The sequence below is a fragment of the Syzygium oleosum genome, unplaced genomic scaffold (assembly GCF_021117445.2).
Source record: "Syzygium oleosum isolate NSW1041296 unplaced genomic scaffold, Sole_v2.1 Sole_v2.20, whole genome shotgun sequence".
Taxonomy (NCBI): Eukaryota; Viridiplantae; Streptophyta; class Magnoliopsida; order Myrtales; family Myrtaceae; genus Syzygium; species Syzygium oleosum.
This window is the reverse complement of record NW_026607504.1, coordinates 3,693,712-3,718,557: the sequence shown is the minus strand read 5'-3', so window position 1 is coordinate 3,718,557 and position 24,846 is coordinate 3,693,712. Positions and strand designations below refer to the sequence as shown.

General features: G+C 41.6%; 3 protein-coding genes across 5 annotated transcripts; 2 read left to right on the top strand and 1 right to left on the bottom strand.

Moving 5' to 3' along the window:
• The first annotated feature begins 1,181 nt into the window (after positions 1-1,181).
• Positions 1,182-10,259, top strand: LOC115683721 (phosphoinositide phosphatase SAC2-like). Of its 3 annotated transcripts, none has more exons than XM_056320372.1 (16): positions 1,182-1,661; positions 2,089-2,293; positions 2,378-2,543; positions 3,222-3,444; positions 3,894-3,970; positions 4,330-4,514; positions 4,598-4,695; positions 4,849-4,982; positions 5,077-5,211; positions 5,396-5,756; positions 6,817-6,938; positions 7,076-7,162; positions 7,716-7,895; positions 8,124-8,300; positions 8,629-8,722; positions 9,699-10,259. In XM_056320372.1, exons 1-16 carry the CDS (start codon positions 1,575-1,577, stop codon positions 9,798-9,800), a joined length of 2,433 nt encoding a protein of 810 aa, XP_056176347.1. In that variant the 5' UTR covers positions 1,182-1,574; the 3' UTR covers positions 9,801-10,259. The 3 variants fall into 3 exon arrangements, with proteins under 3 accessions (XP_056176347.1, XP_030464172.2, XP_056176348.1); XM_030608312.2 differs by having other exon boundaries at positions 1,183-1,661; positions 5,077-5,205; positions 5,390-5,756; XM_056320373.1 differs by lacking the exons at positions 1,182-1,661; positions 2,089-2,293 and having other exon boundaries at positions 2,400-2,760; positions 5,077-5,205; positions 5,390-5,756.
• A 1,483-nt stretch (positions 10,260-11,742) lies between these two features.
• LOC115683722 (40S ribosomal protein Sa-2) lies at positions 11,743-14,322 on the bottom strand. The gene is made up of 5 exons (XM_030608314.2): positions 14,042-14,322; positions 13,059-13,321; positions 12,727-12,924; positions 12,254-12,455; positions 11,743-12,076 (listed from the first exon to the last, which is right to left on the bottom strand). The coding sequence occupies exons 1-5, from the start codon at positions 14,199-14,201 to the stop codon at positions 11,955-11,957; spliced, it is 945 nt and encodes a 314-aa protein (XP_030464174.1). The 5' UTR covers positions 14,202-14,322; the 3' UTR covers positions 11,743-11,954.
• Positions 14,323-14,526: 204 nt separating this feature from the next.
• Positions 14,527-24,778, top strand: LOC115683720 (protein SLOW WALKER 2). The gene is made up of 16 exons (XM_056320289.1): positions 14,527-15,339; positions 16,442-16,517; positions 16,864-16,983; positions 17,520-17,595; positions 17,966-18,034; positions 18,158-18,238; positions 20,087-20,158; positions 20,680-20,772; positions 20,944-21,096; positions 21,190-21,273; positions 21,392-21,539; positions 22,020-22,105; positions 22,521-22,603; positions 22,708-23,067; positions 23,421-23,643; positions 23,795-24,778. The coding sequence occupies exons 1-16, from the start codon at positions 14,604-14,606 to the stop codon at positions 24,467-24,469; spliced, it is 3,135 nt and encodes a 1,044-aa protein (XP_056176264.1). The 5' UTR covers positions 14,527-14,603; the 3' UTR covers positions 24,470-24,778.
• Positions 24,779-24,846: the final 68 nt, after the last annotated feature.

The following is a 24,846-nucleotide window of genomic DNA, read 5'->3' as shown; positions in this document are numbered from 1 at the left end:
ATAATATGATATGATATAATTACAAGTCACCATATAATATAAGCTACAACGACGGGAAGGCCCCCCTAAAAGGAGGGGGGAAAGACCAAACTTCTTTCTTCCTTTTCTTTCTTTAATTAGCCATATTTATTATGAAATCTATGTGATTTTTTTTGTTTTTATTTATCAAACTTCTAGCAAATTTAATTTCGTACGGAAAATGTCATGATGTGTCTCTGTTCGCGATTTCGCTCTGGGATCGAGTCGGTCGATCCAGTTCGTCGAATCAATTCCAGATTGGATCGGGATTTCGTCGATAAAAAGAAAAAGTAAGTTTCGCCCGATATGGTTTGTGATCAATATCGATCGCTGTATGTTTGATTGTTCACGGGAGTCGGATCGCGAAATTTTTCGCGAGTCCGTGCTTGTTGCCGTGACGATTGTTATCATATTATCACTAGGATAAATTCATTACGTATTGTGAATTTAAAATCGAAATTGCTATCGTTTTATGATAGTTTTTTGTTTCCCGATAATTCAAATCTCATGTTTATTTTTGCAGCAAAAGATGTCTTTTGGACAAGGGTTTACCGATTACCCTTTGAAACTCTTTCAAATAGGAGCATATCGGGAGATCGATAACTCACTCTTCTTTCCGCATCTTCTGGGCTCTCGGTGAACCGTCTCGATTCCTAATCCTGCAGATGCCGTCGAGCATGGCAAATGAATCGATCACGATCGAAACATCAAAGCACTATTTAAATCCACTAATTTATCACTCTTTTTCGAGCGATTGAAATTCCATGTCGTCCTTTCATCATATTATCAAGTATAAACCGGTAGGTAGATAATTGAAACGATCCCGGTCCAATCGGCATCGCGCGAAAGAGTTAGCAATTTCGACTTGGGCGAGCCATTGACTCTGGAAATTACCGGCTACGCAATGTTATCTGCCGTAAATTAAATTTACGAATTAATTCAAATTTTTTTCTTATCTTTTTAAAAAAAAACAAACAAATCACGAAATTTCCAACCGATTTAAAAGAGAAAAATCGAACCAAATGGAAAATTCTAATTCTCGCTCTCCCTCTCTCTCTCTCTCTACATTTTCTTTTGCGTTTATTCGTGTGGACACAGTCGCCGAAGCTGTTCCTCTCTCCCACTTCTCTCTCTCTCTCTCTCTCTCCTCCACCTCCCTCCTCCTCCGCTGCCGCTGCCGCCGCCGCCGTCGTCGCCGCCACCTCAAGCGGCGGCTCGCCTGTTTCCCGCGCTCCGGTCACGCTCCATCTCGCGCGCTCCGCTCCAGCGAAGGACGGCGCGTATGCGTCGGATTCGCCGCGTTACGTAGTGTTTCTCTGGATTTCGCCGGCGATTAGAGGCTCTGTTTTCCTAAGCTTTTTCCTTCCCTTCTGGCTTGCGGTAAGTGCGCCTGTAATGCGCGCGGTTCCGAGCTCGGCCTCCGCGTCGTGGACACGGCATTGCGTGCGTGAAGATTCGAGCCGCGCGGCCAGCTCCTCGTTGTATGCTTAGCTAAGTCAACCCCCCGCCCGCCCGCCCGAGCCGCGCGGGGTAGCTCGGGGGAACCGGAGGCCGCCATGGAGGCCGGGAATCGGTGCCGGATCGGCGAATCGGAGCCGAGGAGTTACTATATGCAGAAGTTCAGGCTCTACGAGACTCGCTCGGTGCGTCGCATTTTGCTCCTTCGCGTGTCGCTTCCTCGCCGCGCGTCTCGATTGCCTTTTCCGAATCCCCCTTGTTTCCGAAGCGCCGCGATGCGGTTCGATCTGGTTTTTCCCGCAGTTTGAATACGCATCGCGTTTCTTTCTCGCCATGATAACGATGCTTGTTCGTTTTTTTTTTTTTTGAGTTTCGCATTTCGACGGAGGTGCTGTGTTGAAAGGTTGTTCATGATTTCGTGAGCGGAAGCTTTCGGTTGATGCGGCGTGATCTGTTTTCCTGTTAAGGCTCGGTTACGCCGTTTTTTCCCTCTCTAGAAATGACTTCAAACTCAAATTTTGCGCGTTCGGTTTTCTGTTTCTGTTAAGTTCGCGTGACGAAGAGTGTTCGAGACAATTCGGTGCTTGTTCATCTGATCTTGGCTTGTTGCAGAGATTTTACATGATCGGGAGAGACAAAAGCAGGAGTTTCTGGCGAGTTTTGAAGATCGACAGAGAAGGCGCCTCCGACCTTAACGTCGTCGAGGATTCCGCGACCTATACGGAGAAGGAGTGTTGGGAGCTGCGGAAACGGATACACGACGGGAACCTGAAAACGGGCGGCCTTAAATTCGTCACCACTTGTTATGGAATCATTGGTATGTCGGGGAGGGGGGCTTTCGCATTTCATCGACTTCGGCGGTGCCATTCGCAAACTCTCAGGCTTTACTTTCTCTTTGCAGGTTTCATCAAGTTCTTGGGACCCTACTACATGCTGCTCATAACGAAGAGGAAGAAGATTGGCGCCGTCTATGGCCACACGATATATGCTATTGCCAAGAGTGAAATGCTTCCAATTCCAAATTCTACTATTCAGTCCAGTATGGCTGTTTCTAAGGATGAGAACAGGTCTTTTGTCCATTCTGCATGTAAATGTAACAAACGTATTAACAGTGCTGTGAAAGGACTAAGAGATTTTGCATTCAGATACACTTGTTCTCTCTGTAATTTAAATTCTTGATGGTGCTTTCTGGTTAATTGCTTGGCCTTCAATTTAATTTACTTTGCTGTTCTCTGTTCGGAGTTTGGCATTTGTTTCCATCCTAGAGAAGCTATACTTCATGAGGTAAACTATATATGCAACTTTATGGCATTTAATTTGTCAGTTCGGTGGTGGTATGTATATATCCAACAGTCTATTTCCGCCCGATACTCAATACTCATTTATGTGTTAATAGGCTAGATTGCTAGACGCAGATCTTTAACGATCTCAGTAGAGCAACTTAATGGCGTGATTATGTTCTACATAGTTAATCCAGTATTCCAGTTGTCTAAGGCCATTGCCAGTTCATTTTCCGCAAATGCACAGGGGCAAACCTCATTGCTGTTTTGATGTTATTGTAACATGTTGAGTGAGACAAGGTATCATCATGGTCTTTGAGGGGAACCACTCTTTCCTTATTCCTCTCGTTGTTCTATTTTTATTCTGAAAGTTTAATAGTTGCTTCTGAGAGTTGTTCTCCTCTATGCTCTCTTCTGGATATGCTTTAACACGTTTTAGATTTTGTGTTTTGCCTTTTGTCGTAGATACAAGAAGCTCCTCTGCACGATGGATCTCAGGAAGGACTTCTTTTTCAGCTACTCATATCATGTTATGTGTAGCCTTCAGAAGAACTTTGGTGACCTCGAGAGTCAGCGGAACTTGTATGAGACCATGTTTGTGTGGAATGAGTATCTAACGCGTGATATTCGGAATAACCTCAAGAACACTTTATGGACAGTCGCATTGGTATATGGTTTCTTTAAGCAGGTGAGAGAAAATGGTAATTCATGTTAGCAGAACAACTTAAGGTCCGCATTTTTGTATGGGCTCCTTCATGCATAATGGGCTTATACCATTTTGTTTTTAGGAGACTGGAATAGACTCCTCACACTGGGATGACTGGACATAGCGGCCTTTATTTTTATTTTTATTTTGCATAACTTCGATTCCAAATCTATTGTTGAGCCATCGTGAATTTATTTGGCATCTCTTGTCATCAAGCACTTGTTACCACATCGAACCCCTCCTCAGGAGGTTTAGAAATGGCAACCTATATGATTTCTGCGCTCAACATACATCATGGCTAAATTTACGTAGATAGATTAAGGGTGTTAATGATAGTATAACTACTGTCTTATGCAGACTATAAAGCTGCTAAGATGAGAAGTTTGGTGCTTGAAACTGACAATATGGTCTTTCTCTGCTTGAACGTGCAGGTTAAACTTTCAGTGTTGGGCAGGGGGTTTTTGTTGACTCTAATTGCCAGACGCTCACGCCATTATGCAGGCACCAGGTATGGGCATCGCTTATCATAAAAACAGGAGGCCAAAAAACGCAATGGTTTTGTCAACTTTTGGAGGCCTTCTTTCCTTAAAGCGCGTCTTAAATATAACTTGTTCCTGTATTTCGTTTTTTCTTCTACATGTGAAGCAATGAAATAAATATGGAGCATTACAACTTTCCTGATGTTAAACTTGACTCCTCAATTAGTCAATGACGTTTGATTCTTTCACATCCTTTTTCTTTCCCTTTTTACTATAAGTCGTAGAGCAGGCCTTTAGCTCTTACTTTATTGGCACGAATTGAAACCATCTTCATTCTTCTCTTACTGAAAACAGAAGCTTATCATTTGCCTTTTGTTTTTCTCCCTAGATATCTAAAAAGGGGTGTTAATGAGAGGGGTAAAGTAGCCAACGATGTGGAGACGGAACAAATTGTTGAAGATCTTCCTGGAGGGTGCCCAATTCAAATAAGCTCTGTCATTCAAAACCGGGGCTCTATCCCCCTTTTCTGGTCCCAGGAAACTTCAAGATTAAATCTCAAGCCTGACATTATTTGTATGACAAGGACATAGCTGTTTTATTCTGCCCCTGCCACTGTTTTTAACCTGTATCTTTTTGACTCGACCGGTTGTATGCAGTATCAAAGAAGGATCACAAGTATGAAGCAACAAGACTTCATTTTGAAAACCTTGCCATGAGATATGGGAATCCGATTGTAATATTAAACTTGATCAAGGTAGCCATACTTCGAGAATCTTGCAGTATTATGATTCATTTTTGTTGTCACTATTAAGTGCTTGAACTTCCTTTAATAAGCATTACGGAGCTCTCATAATTTTCCATTACTTACTTTTTATTCTCCTTTTTCTAAAACATTAATGTCCAACAGACGTATGAAAAAAAGCCTCGAGAAACCGTTCTTCGTACCGAGTTCTTGAATGCCATCAGATTCATCAACAAAGGTTTGACTGAAGAGAATCGCCTGAAGTTTCTACAGTTGGATCTACATAAGCACTCAAAAAAGTAATTAGATATTCACTTTCTTATTGTAAGGACTTTGATTTTCTTCTAATAGTGCAATTGGCATGATCCTTTTTACCCATTTTTTCCATAACAGCAAAGGTACCAATGCGTTGGCACTTCTTGGCAAGGTGGCCAAGTATGCTCTTAACCTAACTGGCATATTTTATTGGCAAGTAGCAGCAAATTCAGAGCAGGAGGGAACAATAATCGCATCAAACCTAGGGCAAGTCTTTTTTACTTATTTTGCGAAGGTTGCTAGAATATTGGGTGTTACTTTTCCCAAATTTATGTAGTTTCGTTCGTTAAAACCTGTTCTGGCAGCTAATATGAGAATGGAAAACCGCTTCTTTTTCTGAATATGATACCTATGTATATATATGCTTTTAAAAATACTATTTTTGGTGCAGGAAAACTGAAAAGGATGATTGCACTTTACCAGAACTTTCCAACCGAATTGAGGATTCTCAGTCTCAGAGCAAGCAAACTCAAATCGCTGGTGGCAGTGGCAGCTCTGGAGGAAATTCCAGTCTGAAACCTCCAATATTACAGAAAGGGGTGCTGAGGACCAACTGCATTGACTGCCTGGATCGCACAAATGTTGCCCAATATGCATATGGACTGGTTTCCTTTGGAAGGCAGCTGCATGCATTGGGAATTCTAGACTCTCCCAAAATTGATCTTGATAACCCTTTGGCAGAAAATCTAATGGATCTCTATGAATCAATGGGCGACACCCTTGCATTGCAGTATGGTGGTTCTGCAGCACACAACAAGGTAACTTAATCTACATAATCTATTTGATCTCTAGGAACAATTTTATTGGAGTATAATTTGGTACCTTTCTTAGTAGTTGTCATGGTGTTGGATTAAGCGAAAAGGAAAGAAACAAAACAGTCCAGGAACAAGCAATATCTGAATTACATCGACCAATTAGATGTGTTAAGATAGAAGAGCACATGTTACATTGTCAAAGCAGAAGTTTCACAATTCCAAACAAAATTGGCCAAACAAGAGAGTATACATCTGCATCAAGTGTGAATAAAGCAACCGAACGTGTTTGTAGATTTTGGTTTTCTGCTGCAGATATAATTGTTTCTCCAGGTTTTATTACTTCTGAAAGAGGGTTGTGATGGTTATACCTTGGATGCAGGGAAGCTTAATCACAAACAATGCTGCATTTTATTGACATACAGGATCTTAGTGTTTCATACATTGAGATTTGGGAATTGGATGTATCCATGCTTTTCATAACCGGGTTTAGATCCTATATTTATTCAGCTATGAGCATCATAACCATGAATTTTTATTTGCATATGCTTCTTCTACCTGTGAGGTTAGTTCTGTGAATTTCTCCTTTATTCGTTATATCAAAGGGTGTCCAATACGTGGACCTCGTGAAATTTGGCTTTATAACCTTTGACTTGGGATTTCTTCTGAACAATTGTTTATGTAAGCATAGACACCATTGACTGACTTCTTTGATGAAAACACCGAATATAAAGAACGAGAATCTCGATCTTTAAATTTGATTCTCTCATTTTATTTCTCCCCATTTCATCCAATGATCTAGCATATCTGATCCAGTGCCGAGGGGAATGAGGGTGGCGACGGAGACCAGGGTTTCCAATTCGCTTACTTGCTGAACTTACGCAGTAAAAAAAGAACTTGAAATGGATCACTAAACAGCAAAGAGCAGATCCTTTAGCTTTGACATAACCAAATTGGTCAGCAAATTAACCATGAAATGGTCCATGGATATTTGTTGATTTTATTAAATTTCCACATGCACCACCTTATTTTCCAACTTCTCAATCATGTTGGTGATTATTGACAGATATTTTCTGAGCGAAGAGGTCAGTGGAAAGCCGCAACGCAGTCCCAGGAGTTTTTCAGAACTGTACAGCGGTATTACAGCAATGCCTATGTGGACGCCGAGAAACAAGCTGCCATTAATGTGTGAGTGTCATTTTTTCTTTCATGAACTCTTACTTTCACATACGAGCCTCAGGTACTTTTCAAACTGTATTTTGAATGTGATGGGTGTACATAAATGTTATACGGCTGGTGTAATATTTGGCTGATTTGTTGAGCAGGTTTTTGGGATATTTTCAGCCCCAACCGGGTGAACCTTCATTATGGGAAGGAAGGCGCCATCTTAACTATGCTGACGAGAACGCTCGGTACGTAGAGTTATCTTTTTTTATTCTCAAATTCTGTTAGGTCCATGTCATCGACTATCCATTGACTGGATCACTAAACTATATACGAAGGGATCATATTGGTTCACATTCCTTTCAAGTTGCATATTTTTCTAATCTTTTGAAATATGTACTGTACCCGTGATGGAGCTATTGTCAGCTTAGTTTTAGATTTTTCTGGGATACATTCCTTTAATGATAAATGTTCAATGTCCGAGATATTTATGGTTTTTGTGTAATTAATCTAACATAAAGTCTAAAGGGACAAAAGTTTGTGAATAGTTGATTGAGTAATGCGGTAAGAAGCGCTGGGCATCTCCCTCATGTCTTAACTATGTCTGATATTCACTCAATGTTTCTGGTGATTAAGCACAAGTGATGAATTAGTGCAATTTGAACGTGGATGTGTTTGTTTGAACTGAATAAGAAGGAAAATGAAATATCTTCTTCTTCCATACAATGACAGATCTTTTTTTTTTTTTTGAGATCTGAAATACATATGCTAGAAGGTAATTGTAACTTTTGTTATGTGTAGATCATTTATGAAAAGATCACTATCTGCTGGAAACATTCCCTGCGAAAGCGATATGCGTGTAGCAACCAAAAATCTAATTTACAATCAGCCTCTCAATGGACAAGCACAAGGAGGTAATAAAGGTTTTTCAGAGTCTTCTCCAGAGATCTCAGCCAGTGAAAGTGATGACTCTAATTACAGGTCTCTCTCCCAGATGATGATTTTTATGTTCAATCCCCTATATGCAGTTTCATAGATTTAAGATCCTTCTTTTGGTGCAATAAGAACTTATGCTCATGCTTGAATTCTGAGAATTGTAATTCTTTCCAGGGATAAAAATATGATGTTTACAATTTATCTCTCTTCTGAGGAGGGCTGTCCTTGCAGATTATCTGCTAATTTGCTAATGGATATCAGTCTCTGTTGCAGATATACCCCGACAGTTGCTTACAGGCAGCTCCCCAATAGTATCCAAGAGGATGGATGGCAAGAAAGTGATGACATCTGTTATGATGGTTATGATGATGAATGTAATTTTACGCACTTTCTGGATGTAGATGGGCTATCTTCCTCGGCAAACTCTTGCGATGAAGAAGTTTATGAGAGGTGTGAAATGGTTGACAGCTTTTTACCTTGCAGTACTTTGCAGTATTACTTCTTGTAGGAGACTTATTTTCTCTTCTTGTTTATTTTAAACACCCACTTTACGCTTTCTTAATTATGGCAACTGCATCCTGAAGTTAACTGTAAAGCAACATTGATGCATGAGATGAAAAGGGAAGCACTCTGATTTTGGTTTTTGTCTTTTTATCTTCTTTTGTAAAATACAATAAGATCCTCTCAAGTGGTATACACTTCTTAAATAATCGATGAAATGGAATATATGTTAACGTTATCTGATATTCAAACTCATTATTGGGTTTAATGCTTGCAGGTCATCTATTGCGAGTGTATCTCTGGGAAATTTTATCAGTGGACCGAAAACTGATATGACCGGGCATGCAAGTGCATCTGGGATCAAGTTGGAGGTTTGTTTACTTTGTTACTAGTAAATTTTAGATATTCTACTTTTGCTTTAGTCATTTTAAGAGATGTTTTGAGCACAAGCACATAAAAGAATTTGAATTTCAAGCAGAATTCTTGTTCCATAGCCTTAATGCTTGAAACGAGGAATTATTAATGTGATGTAAGACACCTTAGGCTGCGTTTGATATGTTGAAATCTGGTTGGACTGTAAGCTAGATTGCGGTTCCCATTCCCGTTACCCTCTTCGGTGGCAAATTTTTGTAGCACATGCCTGGTGGAACTTTCATGGTTATTCCATCCATGAGGGAAGGATGACCAGCTACTCATTTCCATAGACAACAATAATAAAAATCACTATCATAGTCTCAGCTTCTCTTTCACATGCTTCGAGTTCAGGGACTTTCTGATGCTACAATCCATTGAATCAGACACTATATAGCAATTTGCTTTTCCATTATAAGCATAGATTTGTTTTGGTTACATTGAAAAAGAAGGATAGTGATGCTGTTTCAGTGTTTTGTTCAATTCCATTCTCTTCTGTATACCCAAAAAATACCTTTATTCCTTTCGTACCTGTTAACACTCTATACCACAGTAGAACAAAGATAAACCATAGATCTAGTTAAATGTATATTACTAGGATATGGTCACTTGTTTTGTTATCATTGTGAGTTACGTGTTGCACATCATGCGGTAGTTGTGTGATTCAAGATCTGCTGCTCAAATAACTTTAAATGAAGCGCTTACTGCATTTCTTGATGTGCATCTAAATGAACTTAGATAAACATGATGGAACCGGATTTTCTTTCCTTTGGTTAGACTAGATTTTCATTTTTAAAGAACCACAATAAGTTGTTATAGAGAAAGGGTGCATGAAGTTGAGTTTTGACGGCAAAATCGTCATCATCCCTCGCTTTTGAAAATAGCCTCTTTCTTTCTTGCCTCTGATAAGTACATTTGTCTCTTTTTTCATTTTAGAGAAAGAAACAGGCTGGGAGTGACCTCGATGATGGCGGCACTGTCGAGTACACTGATGACTTCAAGCGCTGGGTGACTGATGGCGGAGTGTTGTTCCATTGATGACTGCTGACAAATTATACAAGAACCAAACATGACAAAACTCACAAAATCTTCGATCCAACCCGTCCCAAGGATTCGGGTTTCTTGTAAATAGGAATAAACGGCACGTCCTTGACGAAGTGTGGAAAAAAAAAGCCGAAATGATTCCATGAGAAGTAGAAGACGATAATTCCCTCCCTTAGAGCGGAAATCGCGTTGGGATCGTGTAAATGTGCAGCATTCATTCGGCCGTGCAAAGTCAGTTATATTCGTTGATTAAATTCACTAGGAAGGATAAATTTAAGTCGCTAAAATCTCTTTAGAGCTGCTTAGCAGGAAACAAAAATCTCCGTAGACTGTAGAGCTCCCACTTGTAACCCAATTTTCCCAACTCTCCTGTCCAATTTTTGTAAATAATTTTTAGTCTCTTGCCCCTTGGGCTTCAAAAATATAGTTACAGGTTTCATTTTTGATTCAGTATTAATTAATCTCCATTCTAGATTCGCACAAGTCCTAAATTTTCGCTGTTTTTCGAGTAGCAGGATATTGAGACTTCAGCTCGTCACAAATGCAGGCCACGCAAGAACTGAGAGACCAATTGCTTTCGTTTCGACGTGATCTGTAAATAGTCATAGCACATAGCACAGAAGAAAGCACGACAGACGGATGGATCGAAGGGGTTTTCTCGTCGGCGTTATGTTTTGAACATGTTTTCTCGTCCGCATGGAACGTCACCTATACAGAGGGACATCGGGAGCCCACATGAGCTTCAACATCTTCAACCTTGAATTTGCCATTTATAAAAGGGAAAAAACCACCAAAAACCCCAAACTTCGCTATCTGCACACATTTACCCGAACTTTTTGTGACACCAAACTTTGACTTTGCTTTGACACATTTACCCCAATGTATTTAGTCCATGGGCATTTTCGTTTTTTTGCTTTTTCTTTTTTTTTTTTTTTTTCCTTTCCGCGAGGGGGACCTCGCCGGCCGGCGAGGGCCGCCTCGCTCGCCCGTGCGAGGGCGACGCTCGCCCGACGCCGGCGAGGGTCGACTCGCTAGACGGCGAGGGCCGCCGCTCGCCCGTGCGAGGGCGACTCGCCGACGCCGGCGAGGGTCGCCCTCGCTTGGGCGAGCGAGGGCCGCCCTCGCTCGAGCTCAGTGAGGCGACGACCGCTCGACGCCGGCGAGGGTCGACCTCGCTCGAGCCTGGCGAGGGCCGCCCTCGCCGCCTGTGCGAGGGCCGCCTCGTCGCCCAGCGAGGGCGAACCTCGCTGACGCCGGCGAGGGCGCCTCGCCGGATCCGGCGAGGCCCCTCACGGAAGGAAAAAAAAAAAAAAACAGTAAAAGCAAAAAAGACGAAAATGCCCATGGACTAAATACATTGGGGTAAATGCTCACAAAAAGCAAAAGTCGATAAATACGTCGCATGCAAAGTTTGCGGTTTTGGTGGTTTTTTCCCGTTATAAAACTTTACTTTCCTTCAGGATTTTGGTATTTCGTACATCCGTTGAAAAGCATCAACTTTTTGTAATGATGGTTGCGCCTTTCTCGAGAAGATGGGTAACACCGAACAGGTGCTGAAATCGCAGGCTATTTCGATGTCTCGTGCGGGGGTCTATTAGGTTTAACCAAGTCGTATCGTGAACTCACCTCCGACCGTATATACGCCCTTAGAGCCACCAAATGTACTATTCTCTATGTCCATGCTGGTTTGAACCCTATCTCTGAGCTGAAGAAAGAAGCCATCGATGAAAGACTGTTTCTGAGAAGTGGCGATACAGAATAAGATGAGAAATCAGCATGCCAGTTAACTGAGAAATTACTTTGTTGGCTTCATTCCCGGTAGCCAATAACAAACAGTCTTTGCAATCATGATTGATGCTTTTACCTCATCAGACGGACACAACATACCGGAGTCCCTGTCAAAACTAGTGACTGTATGCCATCATATATCGTGTCGTTCCACAAATTATCATTCCATTAAGTTCATCTGTGCGTTCAAATATCCTTACGACTACATTGTCTGACTTCATTAAAGAACAGAAATAAATTCTGACTCAAAAACATCCATTGATATCCAGAGCACTGGTATAGTTGAATGGTGCCCTCCATAAAAAAGAAAAATTCTCAAATGAGTGACGTCTACAAAAATGAGGAAAGACAGATCACACGTTATTCCCAGCCAGCATCATTTGCCGGTGCTGGTGCTGGTGCCGGTGCCGGTGCCGGTACAGCAGGCGTTGCACCTACTGGTGCAGCCACAACATCCCATCCATCAACTGCCACTGCGGCGCCTGGGAAGAGGTCAAGTAACAATCAGAAGATAAGAAGCACAGTAAACAAGAATGCTGGATCCAACAAGCAATGTCTCTTCTGGGTTGTTGGAACTGCCGTGGATTAGATCAATAGAGATTGGCCCAGCTTCCATATGCTAATCTAGAAAAACTAAGATGTTTGCCCACAATCAGTACCTTGCTCTGGTGCCCAGGTTGCAGCTGGCATGGCGACCACACCTGGGGTAGCAGCTTCACCGGCCCATGAAGCATCGGGGATTTGAGAAGTCCATTGGTCACCACCAGAGTAATCTGGTAGTCCATATTCAGCTGGGGCGACAGCGTCCTCTTCCTCCTGTTGCTTAGTCTCCTCTGGCTCTCTATAGAAAAATAAATCCACCTATGACAAAAATTATCCCTAAGTCAGAATGAATGTCTGGAGCGTTTTGAATAAAGATTAAGGTCACATTCCATCCATGCTAGTCTAATGGGGATGACACGGTAAAAAATGTATGTAATGCCATTCCTATTAAGTTCCACATGTTGCAATGCCAAACATATGTTCGGACTGCCTCATTACTCTCCCTCCAGAGTACTATAGCCACCATTTTCCTCCAAAGCCTCCAGAAAAAAATACCAAGGAACCATAACAGAGATAATTTGAAATTTACCATCACATCCCACTTATGACCCAGCGGAATGGTGCCACGCATCTGTAAGACCATCCTCGCCAACAGCCAAAAGAGACATCCGATGCTGTGTTTTCCCTTGTTATTAGCAGGGATGCCAATATCCACATATCGCATCGGTGAATCAGTATCACAGAAAGCAATAGTTGGAATGTTTCCAAGAGCTGATTCCTTGATTGGCTGCAAAAATGAAAGGCATTGAAATTTACGGAGGACAGAATATGGAGGTGCGTTGCCACCATGGTACACAGCTAGAAGCTAACACAAAACAAAGAACTTGCCAAACCACGATACTTGTAGAGAGAGAACTCTACCTGGTGATCAGTTCTTGGATCGGTGAGAATGAGCAGACGAGGCTCACAAAATGAGGTCTGGAGCTGGTTAGTGAATGTTCCGGGAGTGTGCCTTCCAGCAATTGCTTGAGCACCCGTATATTGCGCAAACTTCAAAATGGCCCGCTGACCATATGGTCGAGCAGACTGAACAATGATATCCTGTGGGTTCTCAATTGCCACGATGACTCTAGCAGCCAGCTGAAGTTTCTCCCATGTTTTACCAAGATTGATAATGTATATACCTGAGAACCCGAGAATGAAATAGTCATGCCTATTCTTTTAGCATACTGAAATGCCATTACTAATCACATTGCAGCGAACTCCCAAGACAAGCATCTGTCCAAAGCATAGCATAACATTGCATATAACTGGGGGGGAAATCTCAGGCGAGCCGATTTTCAACAAAGCACGATGCTACAGAATGTCTTGCTATGAAAGAATTGGAGCTCCAATTTCAACATCAACAAGCGTAGCCAACTAAGCTCCAATGTTTTCTTCATTTTTTGGAACTTTCAAGTTGAGAAGTATCTACAAAATATACTGAATAACACACGGCAGACATGTAATTTCCTAAATCTGCACCAAATGATCGAGGGTGTGGAATGGGATAGGAAGGAACTTCTCCTAACATCTCAATGTGCACGACTCAATGACCAGAGCACCAACCAATTGAACCCAATGGAAACATTCTAGGATCCCAAGTGACATAAGCACACAACCAATAACTTCTTCTCCTAATAACACTACGCAGATGCAATCATATCGAAAGAACTCCCAAATAGAACACCGTCTAAGCAGCTCAAATGCCAGCAACCACATGCATCCCATGGAGGCAAGCGCGCATTTGCCAATCGAAATACGACAAATTTCACATCGCATCGAGCGCGAGCAGACAAAAGAAAGAGCATAATCCCCCCACCCCGGAGCGACATCCAGAGAAAGAGAAACTCCTGGGAACGCACCGTCGTTGCGGCGCTTGAAGACGTAGCGCTCCATCTGGAAGTCGCAGTTCTTGGTGCCGAGGTGGACCTCCGCGGCCAGCATCAGCTGGATGTCGGCCTCCTTCTGCGACAGCTGCTTCGCCGGCGCGGCGGCGGAGGTCGCGGCGGTTCCCGTCGCCATCAGGGGGGAGGTTCCGAGGGGCTTCTTCTTTCGCGAGGAGGATCGGGAAGCAGCTCACCGCGCGGGGCTCTCTCTCTGCAAGTGTGGAAGCTGAAGCAAGTCTGGCTCTGGACATGGCGACGGAAGGTCTGCATATAAACGAGCTCGAACCCGACGAAACCCTAGCTCCGCCGCATTGTCGATTTTGCCCCCCGCTCGAACCGGATTATGACCCAAATGCCCTTTGACCTTTCGGATCGGCTCGTTGACGGGCGGGCCGGGCTGCACTCGACCCGCCCGAAATCCGCGCCCGCGCCGCGAGCCAAAGAGCTTCGTCTCATCTCTAAAACCCTCGCCACCGTCTCTTTCATAAACCCTCTCCCACCTCTTCTTCTTCTTCTTCCTCCGAAACGCCGTGCGAAGATGGTGGCGATGTCGTCGAAGCCCAAGAAGCCGCCGCAGAACGCCGGCGGCTCGCAGGACGTCGAGCTCCTGAAGTCGGACGTGGCCTCCTTCGCTTCCTCCCTCGGCCTCTCCTCCTCGCTCCCCTCCTCCGGCTTCAACGACGCCGATTTCCGCAGGAAAGGCCCGCTCAAGCCGCGCGACGCGGACTCCGGCTCCGCCGGTCGCGGCGGCGACCGGAAGAGCAAGGGCAAGGGCGGCTCCGGCGGCGCCCGCCGCGATAAAGCCGCCGCGGATGTGGAGGACGATGGGCCGACGCGTAAGCCTCCACCCAAGGCTAAGCATAAGCCTCCGGTGTTGTCGGTGGATGGGAATGACGGTCGCCGCGGTGTGAGCTCGTCGTTTGATAAGTTCAGGAACTTGCCGAAGCTTCCTCTGGTGAAGGCGAGCGCGCTGGGTGTCTGGTACGTGGAGGCGGAGGAGCTGGAGGCGAAGGTGGTTGGAGAGAAAGGGAAGAAGTTGGAGGTGAGCAATGTGGATGAGTGGAAGGCTGTTGTCGAGGAGAAGAGGAAGCTCGGGGAGAGACTGATGGCGCAGTATGCGCAGGATTACGAATCCTCCAGGGGGCAGAGCGGGGACGTCAAGATGGTTGTCACGACGCAGAGGTCGGGGACAGCTGCAGATAAGGTGTCTGCCTTCTCGGTCATGGTTGGGGATAATCCGATCGCGAACCTGCGGTCGCTCGATGGGCTAATTGGTATGTTATTAAGGAGTTCTTCTCTTCGGCAAATGGATGCATTGACTTTGGTTTCTTGGGTTCTACATATGCTTACTTGTTCTGTAATTTTGTGTTGTTGTACTTAAATTTGATGTTGGATTCCCTTTTAATCTTTATAAAGTGCTTCGGATGTTGTCTCTTGTATAATCTTCTAAAGTTGTGAAGTTCAAAATGGGCAAGCTTTCTGAGTTTCTCTCTTTAGATGAACTTTTAGCTGTTCAAGTTGAATGTTTTCGGGAATCCTATTTGTCATTGGGAACGATCTCATGCTGTGTTGAGATGGTAATGGACTCAATAGCTTCTTGTTTAGTGTGAGGAGCAAGACTCATTTTTAAGTAGAGATGTTGAGCTCGCAACTAATCAAACCATGTTTAGATTATTGATAATGCATACAGCCTCTTGAATTCTTTTTTCTACTTTGCTGGAGTTTGCCCCAGCAACTTCATCATGCGTGGGGTATGATGTGCCTATGGCCCATTCAAGGCTTAGCTTGTCAAGCAATATGTAATTGCATCTCTCTGCAAGTTATGTTGTTGAACCAAAGTCAGTTTTGCCTCCCCCCCCCCCCCCCCCCCCTCCCCCAAGAATTCGTAATATGTCCTCCTGCCTCAAATGTCGCCTTTTGTTATCATCCTTCTACAGTTTGTAAGAGTTCTCATACTCAATTTCTGAATTAACTTTTGACACAGTTCTCTAGGTTTGTTTTGTAACCTGAATGCCTTTATCTTTCAATTCATAGAGTTAGCCATGTTTGTCTATATTACCTTTCAGTGTTTCGTTTACCAGTTCTAGACCCAAAAGGGTGTATTTGAGTAAATTGGCCTGTTTTGGCATCTGCCTCTTCTTCAAATGTTGTGATTGTGTGTTGCATGCCTGCCGGTTGTTTTTCTGAATAAGTGCTTTTCTGTGTTAGACCATGGGGCCATTGACTGAAGTAAGCCTCTAAAACAAGAACATATGTCCGTTAATTCCACTATATTGCAATAGACAGGCATTCAGGTCATCATAATGTAACTGGTTGCTGATGAAATATCTGTGCTAGAGTTTGAATATTTTATATCTAAACACTTTCTATTTTTAGGAATGGTGACTTCAAAAGTGGGGAAACGTCATGCTTTAACTGGCTTTGAAGTACTGAAAGAATTGTTCATTTCAAGGTTCTCTCTCTCTCTCTCTCTCTCATGGTGAACTCCCAATTCTGGCTACTGCTTTGCTGTTATTCTTTGAGAAGAGCCTTGTGTGGGTGCCATCTGCCTGATGTAGCTTCTGTGCATTGCATTTGTTGTTAACCTGCCATTCCCATCTTTTTGGGCGGAAAAAGAAGAAATCTGGCATTCCCATTTCAAGTGGCTTTGAGTCACTGATTTCTCTTGAATCCATGTATGCCCTGGCATGGTGCAACTCTGGATGATGAACTACTGTGATCTTGCTTTGACAAAATTTATGCTAAAATTTAGTGCGTTCATGAATGATTATTAAAACACTTTTCCTACTTCTTGTTAGTCTATTACCTGAACGTAAGCTGAAGACCCTCTTGCAGAGGCCACTAAATCATCTCCCAGAGACAAAGGATGGCTACTCCCTCCTACTCTTTTGGTACTGGGAAGACTGCTTAAAGCAGAGGTATGCATTTATTAAAGCCTTAGTAGTCTGCAAATGGATGCTACTGCTAGCACTAACTAGTCTGCATGCTTCATCTTTTATTAGAACATTGATACATGTAGATATGCTGTTGGCAAATCAAAGGTATTCAAGAAGCAGGTTCCTGAGATGCAGGTGGTCATGTGTGAAGACCTATCTAGCTTAATGAGAACAGTAGACTGGAAAGAGAGAGAAGGAACGAAAGAAAACCTTTTACAAAAGGATGCCTTTGATATGATATATTACTGAAATATGCTATACATAATTGAAAAACTGAAAAATTATCTTTTTCATCTAGTGATAAGATGAGGCTTCTCATTGGTTTCTATTAAAATCTAACATATTTACTCAGTTTCTATCTGTAGGTAAAATTGTTCCTTGCACGCTGGACGTGCTTTCAAGGAAATCAAGAATGAAAAATGTTTTCAACATCATAATGCAAGCTTAAAATTGCATTGATTAATTGATTTGACAAAATGCTTCAGCTAATTAAATTTTGGATTGCATGACTTCTTTAGGTATGAGCGTTTTATTGTTGCACTTGAGGAAGCATCAAGGGATATGCTACCCATTCTGAAGGACAAGGCCTTGAAGGTAAGTTTTTTCACTCTGTTGTGAGATTTGTTAGCTATGCAATATGCACATCTTCTTATTCGAAATAATCACTCTCTCAAAAGTTTCAATTGGGTGTGGAGTTAGATATGCATGAAATTGCTCTTCTTCATTGGACAGCAATTATTGCTGGCATATGTGATAGTTAATAGTTATTCTGCCTTTAAACTTGATCGACAGTTTCATGTAGTCTCCACTACCTTTTCCAATTATATTTGTCAAATATACCTCTTCTGTACTTGTGGCTTGATCACCAATTGAGTTAATCTATTGGCAATACTTTTTTTACCTCATTCTTTTCTGAAATGCTTGTATAAATAATCTGATTGGTTTTAGCTTTTGGTGCTTGTAGACCATGTATGCACTCCTGAAGAATAAATCAGAACAGGAGCGTCGATTGCTCTCAGCTCTTGTCAACAAAGTAAGTTGAGATTGAAATTTGGCCATTTTTCTAATCGATTCTTAATTGTTCATGTATCCGGATTCTAGTCGACTTTTATAGCAACTGATGGTGATAATATGTGTTGTCCTTGTCTATATGCAGCTCGGGGATCCTCAAAATAAGGGTGCATCCAATGCTGACTATCACTTATCCAGCCTTTTGTCGGAACACCCAAACATGAAGGTATATTGTTCAAGCAGTGGCTTTTTTTATGACTATGCGCATAGCAATCTCATGATCATGGTTTCCTGGGTTTTCAGTTGATTGGTTAGGGCTATTCTCATGACATTTAACACAGAACAGGACCAGTGCAGATCTGTGGAAGGTTCCTTCCATATGGAGGGAAGAGGTTGCATGTATGTCCACATTTCTGTAGCTCATGAATGACCATCTTAATGTATAGGAAAGTTTAGTTTTCCATAAATAACAATCTGCTGAAGCTAGTTGAATGTTGGATGGACATTTAACTATACGATTAATATATAGTTCATTTGTTTAATGAAAGGACACTACAAGATTAGGTCATAATTACTTCTCAGAGGATTGCCCTGTAATTTACAAATCTCCTTTTGGATTCGTTACCACACCATTTAGCGTATCTGCTCCTTGAACACATTATATTTTGGCAATCACCTCAGTCGGTGGAGCAAATATTAGAATTTTTCGCGAGTTTTACGAAGGACTCGTGAATGTCAATGTGATTTATTTCCTGATGTTATGGGATAAGTGCTTTGTTAGTATCTTAACAAGATGGAAATTAGAAATTATAGGTTTCTTTCATCCAGGCTCTTGTATCAACTGGCATTAGTGAAAAATAACTTGTAAAAATCAACAAGAAACTGTAAAATAGATGTGCATGATTTGGTTGATGTGACCTATTTTTGTAGGGTTATCGGTGAAATTCACTAGGTTGAATGGGGATTATGCACTGAAATCTCTCAAACCCAATCTCTGATTAAACCATCTTCACAAGCTTTAACGTAAACATATTGATGGCTACTCTGCGAAAAAGAAGCTTAATGTAAACCCTGAAAACCTTAACTGAAAAATCGGTGTCTAAAGGATGGGCCTCGCTGGCTAAAGGTTTGGACCTGAAATTGGTAACCGATCTGATACTGCCAAAAATAATCAATCATCAAATAGCGGATTGAACTAGCCGTTACTCAGTCCAGCCGGTCGAAAAGGAGTGATTGAACTTTGTCAGAATTCGTCAAATCCGGTTTTTTCAAGGTGAATGAAAATTTCAGTCTGTGTCTCAAATCTGGGACCTCATATTTTGCTATATAATATTCCAAATGCAATTGCCATTAACCAAACAATCATCCTTAGTGTTTGAAGGTTACAACAATGTTGTTTATTGTATGCCTCTATCATGGAATGATACATGAAAGAAAATGTAAGCATGGGTCTAGAACTTGCAACATAGGGCTCTTTTCATAATATCCTCATCTACTGAGCTGAATCTACTGTGTGAGACATATGTTGACAACAGAATTATCTATGATGTTAATAGTCTACTAGTTAAATCTGTTGTATCATTCAGTCCGGTTGAACTGCTAAGTAGTCTCTTGACAGATTCATGCTCCTGTCTGCTTTTGCAAGCACCGCTAGAACAGCCACTAAGAAGAATCTCTGTTCAAAAAAAATAAAATTCAAATGTCACTCTGCACCACATATGTCCTCCTCAGAAGTAAATCAACATTGATGGGGTTTAGGCTATGAAACAGATTGCGGTTCAATAGAACGGCAATTGAGCTTTAAACTCAAGGCCTATTGAATAAGAATCTTCTCGATGTCATATAATCTTGAAAGTACGAATGAAGGAAATTGGAAAGCAATACATAATATTGCCTCCATAAAATTTCAGGTCGTTAAGGTGCTGGCTTAAATGATCTGTGTTGGATGTGAATCTGTTGGGTGCAACTGGCCATTTCACCTATTATTCTGTTACCAATTATTAAGTTCTGTTTATGATGCACAACTTTATTTGTTTGGGGCAACTGTCATTACAGTGAGTTCTTCCTTTTTCAGGTGGTAGTCATTGATGAGGTGGACTCCTTTCTCTTTCGCCCACACCTGAATATACGGGCGAAGTATCATGCTGTACGTCTTCTCAATCTTTTATTATTGTCATTTGTCTTAGTAATATCATTTGCTGGGCCTTTGATGATCTTTTTCAAGAACTGATTAATGTCAGTTTTAGCACCTTCCACTGTCATCGTTTTTTGATGAGTCCTTGCGTTGCATTGTATTGTATAATAATGATTGGTGGATAGATCAATGCATCGGCTGTGCCACCATACCCCAAATGGTGATGAGGCATTTGTGTGCAACACGAGTTTATCATTTTTAAAAAATCTTTCTTTCCAAGAGGAGTAGGCTGATCGCCTAGGTATTCTTCTGCAATATTTCTTTCTTAGTTCCTTTTTATGCAATTATATCTGAAATTATTTCTGAGAGAGCTTGTCTTTGAATTACCCTAAATTGCGACAGTCTTGCAGATGGACTTTACTCTAGGATGATTGCTTCTTGGCCATGCATGTTTCCTGATTGTGCAAAGTGAAAGTGTGTTTCTGTTAGATTTCTATTTTTATTCACTTCAGTTAGCTATTGTACATATGCAGATTAATTTCCTTAGCCAAATTCGTCTTAGTAACAAAGGAGATGGACCAAAGGTGGCAAAAAGATTGATAGATGTGTACTTTGCTGTGTTTAAGGTACTATTACATTATATTAATTGCACCTTTTGTACGATTTCCTGGTTGCAAAGGAAGAGGTCTCTTTTCCTTCCTAGATCTCCAGCAGAGGCAAACATTTTTGTTATGATCTGATTACCTAGAGATTCCATTTTGAAGATCTCGGATGTTTATTTTGGTGGACAATGTCAGGTGTTGATTACTGAGGCTGGTAGTGGTCAGAAAAAAGCTAAAAGCAGCAAAAAGGAGCGAAAGGGGGCCTCTGGTTCTGAGGGGGAAAAAGAAAAAGATGCATCAGAGGCTCATGTTGAATTAGACTCAAGGATACTATCAGTCTTGTTAACTGTCAGTTTCTCTTGTTCTTTCCACTGATTTGTACAATGTGTGATAGTTTTGCAATTTCTCTGTTGACCTTATTGTATCTTTTCATTTTTTCAGGGGGTGAACAGAGCATTTCCCTATGTTTCAAGCAATGAGGCTGATGACATTGTTGAGGTCCAGACACCACTGCTCTTCCAACTGGTAAGCTCAGAGGCACAGAGTCACTTGAGATGAATTGCTTGCGAAGGGAGCTATATGATTGGTGCAAGAGGGAAATAATCTTACTATGTGTTCTGATATCTGCACTCTTTTTTTGCAGGTTCACTCAAATAATTTTAATGTAGGAATACAAGCTCTGATGCTTCTTGACAAAATCTCATCCAAGAATCAGATAGTCAGTGACCGGTTTTACCGTGCCTTATACTCAAAACTTCTACTTCCTTCTGCCATGAATTCTTCCAAGGCAAGTGACACTGATTTTTTGATGTCTGATTAGACATACTATATAGAATGCTTACGGCCGACTTGAGATACCGTTCATCAGGGAAATTTCTCAACTGGAAGCTTGACATGCTTCTTTTAGTTCTCTCTATGCAAATGAAGTCAAGTGTAGCTTGAGTTTGAAGGGGATGATCTTAATAAGTTTCATTTCTTATGGACATAAAAGAAAAGTACTCACTGTAAAAGATTAAATGACTTGAATTTGATATTGCTGAGTTTGGGGTCTTGGGAGGATGAGATCATAATGTCAGATTATCATATAAATTGCTTGCCATGTCCCTATCCCTATCGTTTTGTCCTGCTTTTGGCACTTGAAATCCCCCTCTCAAGAACAAGAAAGCTAACAAATACTTAAGAATAGAAAGAAGAAACAAGGAATGGTTTGTGCATCTCTTATAGTTCTCTCTCTCTCACCTGTTTTGGTTTTTTTGGCATTCTTCAGGCAGAAATGTTTATTGGTCTACTTCTAAGAGCCATGAAAAGTGATGTGAATTTAAAGCGTGTGGCTGCTTTTTCAAAGCGTCTTTTGCAGGTGAGGATTGTTTTAGCCTTCTTTTGTTCTTTATCATGCTTGCTAGATATCTCTCTTTGCTTAAATCCAGAGATAATCCTGCAAAAATGTCCTTAAATACTCCTAGATGAGTGTTTGCTTGCCTCTCTTCCTCATAAGTGCATGCTTGGCACATCTATTTCAGGCAGTTCCTGGTTGAAAAAGTAGAATGTTAAGCTAATATTTCTTTTCGACCCAAAAAAAAAAGCTAATATTTCTTATTTACAGAACGTGGCTTATTGTGCTCCTGTTAGTTATAATTCTTTATATCTATTATGCTACTTCTAGAGATTTTAACTTATAAAAATTTTCTGAGAAATGAGAGTCAATAGATGGATAATGGCAATGCCCCTCCCGGTTTGTTATTTTCTAATGCAAATTCACTGATTTTTGGCAGGTTGCACTGCAGCAGCCACCTCAATATGCCTGTGGATATCTTTTTCTTCTCTCTGAGCTTCTTAAAGCCAGACCTCCTTTGTGGTGAGGACGGGTTGTTCTTTGGTTTGTTTTGATGTTTAAATGAAATTACTGGAGGATGAGGGTTTCAGATGGAAATGTCTTGAACAATACATACTATTGTGCAGGAATGTAGTACTCCAGAGTGAGTCGGTTGATGAAGAGCTAGAACATTTCGAAGACATTGTTGAAGAAGCTGACAACAAAGAAATCAATGATTCAAGAGAAGAAAATAATTTTGCCTCGATTGTTGATGATTCTGTGAAGGATGATGATTCCTCAGAGGAGGAGGAGGATGGCTTGCCCATCTCTTCTGATGATGATGATGAACTCTCTGACGAAGCAGCTGAGTTGCTTATAAAGAATGTATCTTCAAATACTCGGGGAGTTGAATTATCTAAAAATAAAATTGACCAGTCTGGAGTAAATTCGACAGGTTCGTTGCTTCCTGGAGGGTATAATCCCAGGCACAGAGAGCCGTCTTACTGGTAAGTTGACACCCCTTTTTCTTACCCCGGTAGTTTCCCTGTAATGGACTGTTGTATTGTTGCCAACTCTAATTGTGTTATATGATCTCTAGATCGTTGTTTTAGGAGTATGTTATACTTGAAGCAAGTATTTACTATACGTATAGAATAATTATTTTCTCTAAAGAGGCTATACTTTAATTAGGTGTCTACAATTCTTCGTCTAACTTGTAGCCTGCTCTTTTTTTATTTTAATATGGCTAACCTGTGGTTGTTGCCAGTTTCTGAAAGGCTCGTCATTTTCATAAGCCCTTGCTGATTTATGTTTCAAAAACTCCCAATGATTTGATTTCATTCCCATTTGGGAACTATAGCAATGCAGATCGTGGAAGTTGGTGGGAGCTCACGGTACTTGCTTCACATGTTCATCCATCAGTCGCTACCATGGCTCGGACACTATTGTCTGGGGCCAACATTGTGTACAATGGAAACCCATTAAACGACCTCTCACTTCCGGCCTTCTTAGACAAATTAATGGAAAAGAAACCCAAGCAAAGCTCATGGCATGGTGGTTCCCAAATTGAACCTGCCAAGAAGGTGAGTCATCAAATTTTGTTTCTTTGCCCTAGTATGATAGGTTCTCTAAGTTGCTTTCCCTCTGTCTGTGACCCATCGACCTTCCTATTAGTGGTCACTGCCTACTGTGGAACGCTCTAAATTTGAGCCTGCTCTTGTTTTTTTCTCTCAGCTTGATATGAACAATCAGTTAATTGGGCCAGAAATTTTGTCACTGGCTGAAACGGACGTTCCCCCTGAAGATCTAGTTTTTCACAAATTTTATATAAATAAAATGAATTCCTCAAAGACACAAAAGAAGAAAAAGAAGAAAGGAGCAGAAGAAGAAGCTGCTGAGGAGCTATTTGATGTGGACGATGCAGAGGTGGATGGCGGAGATGAGAGCGATAATGAAGAGATTGAAAATATGTTGGACTCTGCTGACATTTCCTTCGATGGAGATGGTGAATATGATTATGATGACTTGGAGAGAGTTGCTGCAGAAGATGATGATGATTTGGCTGGTGATGCTAGCGAGGAAGAGATTGATCTTCCGTTCGATGTGGATGAGGAAGAAGAGGATGATATTGGCCCTATCGAAGATGACAGAAGTGACGTTGAACATGACAACGACAACGACGACGACGACGTGGCAATTGGGGAAGCAGATGATGAAACTGACGAAGGAGAAGATAGCCCCCACCAGAGAAAAGGGAAGAGGAAATCTAGTGGGAAGACATCGGCATCCCCCTTTGCCAGTCTTGAAGATTACGAACATTTATTAAATGAGGATACCGAGGATCCTGGCTCGCAGAAGTTCACCAAAAAGAAGTCAAAATCACGAAAGAAAGCTAGGTCATCCAAGTGATTTTTAGAAGCCGATTTGCAGATGCAGGGGATGAACATTGACACACTTTCAAAATCTGTTAAACGGTGGCACGACTGGCGACTCTCTTACAGTTGCGCATGGATATTAATCAGAGGGAGGGAGGATAAGGGGAGCAATTGAGGTAGCAATCACGCTTTTCGGTTTGTTTCTACCTCCTTCCTCTCGTGTTTTGATTAATCTGAGGAAAGATGAATTATCACATTTTTTTCAATGTTTGTGATAATTTTTGGCAGAGTTTGTATCCCTGATTTAGTACACACCAATGAAGAAAAAGTATCCTTTCTTCTATATCTCCTAGTAGCGAGATGCAATCGGGTGGCACAATCCTGATCTTCGTACAGAAAAGAATCACAAAC